The 10,016-nt window shown below is 38.7% G+C and overlaps 1 protein-coding gene across 1 annotated transcript; it reads right to left on the bottom strand.

The window, feature by feature from the left end:
* Positions 1–4,543: 4,543 nt before the first annotated feature.
* Positions 4,544–8,677, bottom strand: LOC111222830 (somatomedin-B and thrombospondin type-1 domain-containing protein-like). Its single transcript, XM_022746686.1, has 5 exons — positions 8,443–8,677; positions 7,104–7,295; positions 5,936–6,014; positions 5,611–5,793; positions 4,544–4,661 (listed from the first exon to the last, which is right to left on the bottom strand). The coding sequence occupies exons 1-5, from the start codon at positions 8,675–8,677 to the stop codon at positions 4,544–4,546; spliced, it is 807 nt and encodes a 268-aa protein (XP_022602407.1).
* Positions 8,678–10,016: the final 1,339 nt, after the last annotated feature.

Raw genomic sequence — 10,016 nt, 5'->3', positions numbered from 1 at the left:
CATCATCCATCATAATGAGCGCTACTTCTTGAACAGTATTTTGCTATCCCCTATGTTATCATGTCTCTCGAATCTCCACCAGTGAATATTGTCTTAGCACCTCAGTGTCATTTTCAAGGATGATAGTGGTGGACCAAGAATTTTTGATATGGGCTAACATAAGAGCCAGACATAATAATCTTGATTGCTGCATAAAGCGCACATTAATGAAGCATGCATGCGCCCAACTGGCCAACACACAAAAACATAATGAGTTGCTTGTTCTTCATATCAAAAGAAATAGTTAAATATGAGAAAATCCTCTAATATTTTTTTTAATGTTTACAGCTTACTGACATTAAGTTTAGATTCCAGTAATAGATGTTCAGCATGCATTGGCCTTCCTCTGACCAACATGAAAGCAGCCAAAGAGATCACGCAGTTTCAGATAATAGGAGATAATGTACTTGCACAAGATACTGGAAGCAGGGGAGTTATCCACCTCTACTTTGTTCCTTAAACCATCAAAATAAACTTTAATAGCACTGAATATACACAACCAGGTTAACTTTACTGTAAATCAGTTGTAATACCAGAACTGATGAAACTCATGCATGAGCACACACTCACCCACAAAAGATACATACAGTTATGGAAGACAATCTTCAGGATACACTTAGTTTCCATGGTGACAGCAGTTGTCCTCAAAGGCTGACAGCAGCTCACCAACGGTTTGCTAATTGGGGCGAGAGAGTCTGATTGCATGTAATGTATGCTCACACATATAACAACAGACACAAACACAAACACACACACGCACACACACACAGACACACACATAGACGCATGCATCCATAACGTGACAGGTATGCACAGTAGTTACATATTAGCAGAGCCAATACTCACTGTGCACATTCATGAGTGCTGTGTAAATGCACAATTATGATGTGAGGACCTTGTACATTGATGTTTGTCTTAAATCTTTGTAACATTCCATAAATAATTATAATTCCACACAATATAAATGATATAAATGAGGTTTGGTTTCTTGACTGTTAGGAACCCACGATGCATTCTCTTTTATCTGTTTATATTGCCACATAGCAGAGACAAACTCTTATATGTCTTATATAACATATAAGTGTCACTTACCATAGTAAAAATAACAGGCAGATTCGTTATACTGGTATTAAAAGAATGAAAGAAGGGATGAAAGTGTTTTGTCTTCTAAAGAAGAGCATAAATAATTTCAACTTGAAACGAAGAAATTCATTTTGCAACAAGCCACAGGCAGTGACAGAAAATAAAATTACGAACACAATAGGAATACTTGAAAAGTGTTGATACTACTTTGAGAATTTCAATTAAATCATACGCATCCTTTAAGATCATGCATAGGAGAACATGAGCAGAGTTACAAATACAGCTCCTTGCTCCCTTGTGAATTTTTGTAATCCCTTCACTGCCAACTCAACAAATTCTCAAACAAAACTGAGCAAACTGAAAGCTTTCTTAGTCACTTTTTCGATACAAATACAACAGTAAAGGATGCTATTAAAGAAGCAGTTGCACTATTACAAATGTAGGTGGTGAGTGAAATTTGTTTTGAAAGTCAACAGAAGGGGCTTGACATACATTTTTTAGTGTTGTGGTTAAGAGTGTAATCACAAACCCTGATTTCATTTCCTGTTTTAATCACAGAGTTGAACCATTTCATATTGCTCTCCCATGCTGAGAGGAGCTGAGGTGTGAAAGGAATAGCAATGACTGTGAGAGGCAGATGGAACAGTGTATGTGTGTGTGTGTGTGTGTGTGTGTGTGTGTGTGTGTGTGTGTGTGTGTGTGTGTGTGTGTGTGTATCTGTGTATGTGTGTGTGTGAGTGTGAGTGTGTATGACTGCCGTAAAGCCAGGGCATTAGAGCAGTGTAGCTGCCACATAATGGAAAAGAATAAAGTGTTTCCGATATGAATGTATGCATGTTGGAGGGGGGATCCCGCTTTCGTTTTCTCCATATTCTGACTGTAAAATGCATCAGTAACAGACTCCAAGAGAACTCTAGTCATATGAGAAATTAAGATTACTTAAGCACATATTTAATTTCTGAAGTGTTACTTAATTTACAGTTGAGGAGGGAGGGATGGGAGGAGCATTGTTATTTAGCAACAAAACAAATTTGCAGATAATTACGCAAGGTTAATTTTATGAGCTCTTTTTTGTATTCAAGTGAAATGACTCATGTTTTCCCTTTGTTGCAAATAAACCAAAGTATCTGTTAACATCAGAGGCAAAGTTCACAAAAAAGAAAAACAATCATCCTCAAAAGGATTTTAAAACATAAACTTAGGCATCGTCTGTAAAGAGGTGTTAAAAAATGAAATTATGTGATTTTTAAAATGAGAAAATATGTCATATCTATCTAATAACAACTGGCTGCAGATATTCAACATTTTCCAGATGGTCTCTAGTGATTTTTAAAAGTCTCCCCCAAGTCACTTGTTATGAATGGCTGCTCCTTAATATTCATGCAAGAATTTATACTTTTCCCATTAAAAAATGCATAATTCTTAACATCACATTGTGAGGTTGGAGTGGCATGGGTTCAATTTCACAATGAAAAAAACTTGATAAACATGCAAACTTGGTTCATTACATTTTATTTTGTTTTGTTAAGATGGTAACATTTGGTTCACGTGTTAGCTTCTGATGAACTCTTTCATTGCGCTGTACCTCATGAAAAGTCAAGGCCAATGTATGCCAAACATTTCGACATCTTTAAACCTGTTACATCTGTGGCGATTTCAAAGTGTTTTCTAAAGTTGTCCTTCTGAGTGCATAATATCATTTAAAAACTCTAATACAAAGGGCATTCAGATCACACAACTCCCCCTGAAGCATCATGTGAGCTTCTGTCCCATCATTTAGGTTTTCTATATTATGGTAGTCAGGGACCATTTTTCACTGGAATATCTCTCAACAATGATGACAATCAATAGTTCATGAATAGGCAGCAAGCACTACTGTAGAGAACTGAGATTTATTATGGGCACATATTACAAAAATGTGCAACCATGTGCATACACACACAAGTATTGAAATCTTGACACTATAGTACTGATACTCTTAGGCTTTCAGACAAGGTAGTGCAAAGAAACACCAAGCATGACATTGTGATTTGATACCTAGACTGTGATACTGTGACATGTTACCACCATAATACAAAAAAAAAAGAAAAAAAAAACCCATCTATTTTTACAAATCATCCTTGTTTTTATTTTATTGGGCACTTTACTCCCCTTCATTTCCAAGGGAGCCATTCAAATTTACAAACTAGTTTAAAAGAGCTTTTAATTTCACTGAGATCCCTGTGGAGAAATTCTGATATGAATCAAAGGACTAAACCATCACGCTTTACAAGGAAAACCCAATCAAGTGACTTGTTTTATTTCTCATTTATTGATACAAATTAAGATGAAGAGCACAGATTCTCAAACTTTTCCATTAAAAGACTCCTAACTGTACAGTAAATGCATTTAGCTGACATCTAAAATAGAGTTAGGTTGTTGCACCTGCTGCTAAATTTAACTGTAAAGAGGTTCAAGTCTTTTTCATCTTTGTTATAACCCCATAGGACCCTTTCAGGGACATGTGGTAGTTTCAAAAACCCAGTGAGAACCACTGCTTTAGCAAGTAGCCCAATCCCACACACTCTGAATCTAACACTGTATTACAGGGTTGGGGTCGATTCAAGATGCCTTGATGAAGTAAAACACACATCACACATGACACTATAAAGGGAACCAGTATTAGAGCATGACACAAATTAAACCTAGTACAAATTAAAAACATAAACTATATTTTTTCTACATTTTAAGCTCTCAGTGGAATTGACCCCAACCTTGCCTAAGCCATCAGTCTTTGTAAAGTACACTGTTTCCAGGGAATTGAAAAAAGATATTTGAACGACCATAGCCAGCTCTTATACAATGTTGTTTGTAGGTCCCGAGGCTGTCTGTTTTGTAAAAAAAAAAACAAAAAAACATTTTTACCTGTTGACTTTCTATGCTGTTGTTTCTGTATAAATGTTCTATTGTTCAGTGCATGTTGTAACTTTGGCGTTGTGACTGGTTGTGATTCACACAGAGCCAGTACTTGTCATGTAAAAACAAAAAGTGTCTCAATGTCCTAAGATATTTCTATTTCTTAAGAAAAGCAACATTTCCCTTTGATGACTCAAAACAAAATAAATCAGATCACTTTACATTTTGATTAGGAATTGCTGACTTTCATTTTCAAGTTTTGGAATTGCAAACCAAAGTAGATAGGAATGTGTACTATTAAAGCTTGTTTTGTGGAGAAAGGTGTAGAAGATTTATTATATTCTGACTAAGAAATAAGTATATTTTACATTTACATGCAGTTGTAGTTATATGGAGTCACAGGTTACATTTGGTCATTGTAAAAAGGCAAAGTTGACCACTGACCAGCAATCTTGACGACTAGAAGATTGTTCTTGGTAAATATGTACAGGAGGTTGATGGGGGGCTAACAGAAGGAAGGAGGAGATCAGATGAAGAGGAAGCTGTGGGCTGTTGGGCAGGAGCAGGCCTCCAGCCTCCCAACACGTCTCCACACACCCCTGCATCGAGGGTTTCCCACCGCCTGCCACTGGAGAGATTGTCTTCTGCAGGAAGGAGGGAGAGGGGATTGTTAGCGCTCAAAAGATTTCTCTTTAAGTCCAAGTGATAAACAATGTTGCCATCTAGTGGTAGTTATTGCTGTTACAGTACCTATCAGATCGGTGTAGATCAGTGGTCTGGGATGAAAAACAAACAAACAAATTCTACAAATGTGACCTGTTACAACTGACCTACATACTCCATATGCCACTGCACCTCTCAGAATGCAGACATATAGAAATGTTTTTTGTTATTGTACAGACATGAGAGTGGGAATTTACCTTCTCACCAAACTCCTGCTCTGTTACCTGCTCTGTTACCTGCTCCTCAGCAGGTAACAGAGAAGGACCCATCGCATTCCGCTAATTCCTCCCCACATGTTTAAGTACTGTGCCATAACCAAAAAGAAAATTGATGTTTCCTGTCCAGAGGAGCATATTGACAAGAACATAGGGTTCAAAAGCAGATTTTGTTAGTATTGATCATTATACCTGCTGAAGGACAAGAGTGGTGTGTGTCACATATGAGTAATACCATATGCAATTATTTTTTTAATGTACTCTTGTGATATACACTGTTTTTAGCTGGTAATTACAAAATACTATTACAATATTGTAACTATGACATAGGGTGGGACAGAAAGGTCACCTTCACTTTATTAGCGTAGTGAAGTTATTTTCTTTCTTCACATATAAGCAAAATTAACTTCAAGCTAATTTCATGGCTGAATAAACTCTCAGCTGGGCTTAAAAACAAACACTTTATCTATCTGTTATGGTCATTAGCATTTCCTGATCAACACAAGCTTAAATTTGTGCAGCCAATTAAATTTGAATCATTGCGAAATAAAACAAGCTGTGAGTTGTGTTGTGACAATGTTGTAATGCAAGGAAACTTCTTGTGGTCTTACAGTACATTGTTATGAACCACAGTCTCCATTCTCTCCTTTCTTACCTGTCCTCAACATTTTCCTCTCCGTCTCCGGCACAGTGTCTCTGTCCAGCAGCAAGTGCTGGCGGCTGGCACTCCACACACACATGGTGGCCCTCCCTCAGGTACTGCATCCACTGGGTGTGTGGGCCTGCACTCTGCTGGCACCCCTTTGTCAGAGAGGTCAACTGAAACTGGACACAATACCTGTTTTACACACACATACACACATGCACACGCACACACATGCACACAAACATACACAAAATAACAAAAATATATAGTAATGATACCTGAGAACACAAAAGATGGTAATTTCACATTTTCCTGGACTGTATGGATGTGTTACCCTATAATGTTGTCACTGTCAGGGATGTCTCTTTTCTTCCTGGCGTTGCCATAGCCACCTGTGGTTATTAGAGCTGGGACTGCAGAGGGAGCATCCATAATAAGACCATTACATGGGACCACATGTTGCAGTATGGGTCTCATACATTTAAAATGAAATGAGCCTGGGTTGGGAAAATGTTCACAAAAATAGGATTCTCTGGTATGTCACATTTGAATGAATGCTTTTCATTTAGCAGCTTGTTCGATTTATTTTACATTTTCAAGAGAGAAAAAATTGAAATGATGCAAAAGGGAAGACACAGCTTTATTCATAGGCTTCATCAGATACGTCAACAGGTGATTTCTTTTAGATAGGTTTGACCTGTTGGGGCAGTGTCTATAAATGATACTCCATATACCACTATGTCTAAAGACCCAATGCATCAGTATCTCCATCACTCTTATATATTATATGTATTAGCAACAGCACAGCTGTATTCACTACAACTATATAAATCCTTGAGAAAGTTTTTCAAACACTCCTTATTCCTAATTCAAGCAAGTATTGATGTTCTCCTAAGGCATTGAGTAGTCTATAATGGACCATATTAATTAAATGATTGACAACTGCACATGATGGATTATCACAACTTTTTATATTCAGTAAGTCTAAATTTCTACTATCTTATACTGTTTGACAACAAGGCAGTAATGAAAAACATCTCTTGTTCTGCAAGTGATTCTCTGTTTCATTGAATATCCTCCCTAAAAAATACCAACATAGAGTAACATTACATTACATTTAATTACTGGAGAATCAGATGTGTAATCTGTCCTTTGATCTGTTATTCAGATGTGGATCTATGAAAAGCTAATGTAATGGGTTGTTTGGTATATTTGATTTCTACTGATGTGTCTTTAACGGGTCAGTTAACAGCTAAAGGGTGTTTGTTTTTTTGACATTGCTAGGGACTAAGAAATTATAATCTGTCCCAGTGATGAACCTGTTGACCAAAGTTGTCTTTTAAGCCAATCAAGTTCTTCATAAAATAACTTGAAACATCACAAAATCTGCCAATCACACATCCGACCCAGTGCGAGATCTCTCCTCAGCTGATATAGGATAACAGAATAAAGTCATCACATGATTGTGAATTCATGGAAGAATCAAGCTTGATTTTTCTCACCAAGTGAGTTGTGACAGTGCCCTTGCTTCGACCAGTACTCTGCACAGCCAGCATGCTCCTCCAGATGTGGACAGGGTTTCCCTGAATTGAGCGGCTCCTGCAGGATGATCCTGCTCCGCCTGCGAACTGTGGCCCTGCATGGCTCGGCACAGCCTGACCACTGCGTCCACTCACTCACCACACAGGACACCGCTGAGGGGAAGGAGACAGACCACAACAGCTGATGATAAACTAAAACCAGCATCACAGAGTTCAGTTCATATCCCTCATGCAGTATGTCTAGAGATCAAGATGCCACATTCAAGAAGTCAGAACATTTTCACTTAGACTGGGCCTGAAAACGTTTTTGTGAAGGGTCACATAGGTAGATACAATACAGCTATCAGTTATTTAATGCCACCCAGTTTTCCGTAGTATGTACAGGAGACCGTGGGCGGTTGCAACAAGGGAAGGTCGCAGGAAGTCGTATTCCTCTAATCAGAAACATGCTAGAGTGTTGACCCTCATCCTGCACATGCTCAGTTAGAACCTCACCCCACCAGGAACACAGAAGACACATTCAACATCTGCTGCTGCATTTAGTGAAAAAAATTTTAAGGTACTAAAGTTATTATATTCATGAGTTGTATTTTTGTCATACTGTCCTGAGCTTTTGTATGAACGAATCAAAACGTACTCTGTCTGTCCGAATCACTGTTTTGTTGACTTCTAGGTGACGTGGTTAGCTTTGTCAAGGTAAGTGTGTCTGGCTAGCAGCTAAGCAGCCATATCAAAACAGAACACACAACATTATTTTTCAGTATTTTTCATTCAGAATAGGCAATTTATGCAGCCAGTTTCGCCACATAGTACAAATGTGGTAACAATAATTGCTCATTTTAATGCATAACAGAATACAAACAAGTTATTTTGGGAATACTTTTGTAAGCCTCTCATATATTTTCCTGTTGTATTTATCATAAGCAATAAAATAGCATGTTGGGGTCAGGTGCAACATCTGAATTCTGCCATTAAAATAAAAAAATTGACAATGATATGTCAAATGTAATCATCTTCAAATGGTATGGGTAATGAGCAGATATAAGTTTAATATATAAAGGTTTGGTTGGTCTTGTCCAAATAGTTTCTGAGTAACAGAGAAATGCAAAAAGTACTGCAACCACCCCCAGTCTCCCCTAAAAAGTTGGCTTTTAATACAAAACCTCGCCTACTATATAAATTAAATATATAGAATTTAAAAAAGTAATTTTATTATAAGCAATACCTCTATTTGTTCAGGTTTTATCCTAATTTTATTTAATCAAGCTCAGTCTCTTTTCTCACATCATCACACACCTACCTGGGCAGGCTGTCTCGTAGTCATGGCAGCAGTCCAGGGTGGAGACGCACGCTTGGTCGCAGTAGCAGGTGCCATATGATCGGTCAGATCTCCATCCCTCGCTGATGCATGACGGGTCGCGACCGGAGCAACACAGGCCTGCTTCCCGACAGTCCGCCTGGCACGGACCGACGAGGAGTAAAGACAGTCCGAGACAACACATCAAAGTGGCAGAGCTGCTCCTCCACACTGTCATCACGACTGACCGCACAGACAACCAGTGATGCACTTTAACAAGTTAGAGCAACGGTGTCGCAGTAAATTATTCACCTGCACACTGGTATTATTTAAGTCCTTAATGGTGTTATAATGAGCTCCTATCATCTGTGGTCAGTCAGGTCAGCGGCTCAAACAGTGGCCGGTGGGTTGGAAGTTATTCATGTGTCAACTCTGCATCTCTTAAAGGCGCAGTTCACCACTGTAGATAAAGTGCTAGACCGAAACAGGTGGCGCACAAATTAAATTCATAAGACTGTGTAAGACCACATATTAGGCAATCATTAGACTTTAAGTGTGTCCATAGGATTTTATAGTTAATTTGTTACCTCGCCAAATGCACTGAAGCTTTGCTTGTGAAGATATAGACCCACATTGAGCTGCATTTGCAGGCCATTTCATTTAGGACACTTTCAGCAAAAACCTTCATTAGAGTGTGTAGGAAAGAAGGTTTACGGGTCTACTGCTCTACTTGCAAAACAGTTAGAAAATGAAATTGAGCGATGTGTTTGCTCAGATTCCCTCCTTCACACAGTCTCTCTTGATCTGCTGGTGAAGCGGCTAACTTCCCCGGCTCATGTGTGCCTCAACATGTGAAAAGGGTGGATTAATGAAACTCCTATGGCTGAGGTTATTCATGCATAAAGAACAACAGTGTGGACAGTGAAGGCCTCCACTCAAACTCAGATTCCTAGTAGCCTGCTACTGTGTGTGTGTGTGTGTGTGTGTGTGTGTGTGTGTAGAGAGAGAGAGAGAGAGGAGATAGTGACAGAAAGAGAAGGGGCCCGGGTGGAGCTGCAAACCAAGCACAAGTCTAAGAATTGTGTTCTGTGTAAGAGAGAAATATATGTCCAGACTTAGCAAAAAGCATTAAGGTAACAGTGGTGGCTTCTTCTCCCTTTGTGTGGCCCTATCATGTCGCCCGAATGTGTATCTGCAGAGCTGTAAAGCTTGCAAAGACCAGGACCTCACCCATTTGCTGCTCCAGTAAACAGACAGTCAGAACAAACTGGATACAGCCGCAGTGTAGACACCAGTCACACCCTCTCTCCTGTTCTTATGATATACATCTCAGGCCATCAGATCTTCTCATCAAGAAATGTGAGGATTCTCTTTTCAAAATGATCATTTCTAAAGCAGTTCTCACAACACAATTACAGTTTTCACTGTACAATCCTGCAATTTAAACCATTTTTTTTTTTAAATATTTGGGTCATGGGTTGTGTCTTAAAAGTTAAACAGATTCAATTAACACAGTTCACAGAAGACAGGATGAGCCCAGGTTGGAATGGCTTCCCATACTAAACACTGCAGTCAAA

Source organism: Seriola dumerili, unplaced genomic scaffold (genome assembly GCF_002260705.1).
Source record: "Seriola dumerili isolate Sdu_G_001 unplaced genomic scaffold, Sdu_1.0 BDQW01000109.1, whole genome shotgun sequence".
Taxonomy (NCBI): domain Eukaryota; kingdom Metazoa; phylum Chordata; class Actinopteri; order Carangiformes; family Carangidae; genus Seriola; species Seriola dumerili.
The sequence above is the reverse complement of the archived record's forward strand: the minus strand, read 5'-3'. Positions and strand labels throughout refer to the sequence as shown.

What these genes read in the sequence shown, in the direction of transcription:
- LOC111222830 (XM_022746686.1), bottom strand. Translation starts at nt 8,677, where the DNA reads ATGACAGTGTGGAGGAGCAGCTCTGCCACTTTGATGTGTTGTCTCGGA. An exon ending in GCACTGTCACAACTCACTTG is followed by an intron (nt 6,015 to 7,103) that starts GTGAGAAAAATC and finishes CTCCCTCTGCAG; the next exon opens with TCCCAGCTCTAATAACCACA. An exon ending in GAGGAAAATGTTGAGGACAG is followed by an intron (nt 4,662 to 5,610) that starts GTAAGAAAGGAG and finishes TCCTTCCTGCAG; the next exon opens with AAGACAATCTCTCCAGTGGC.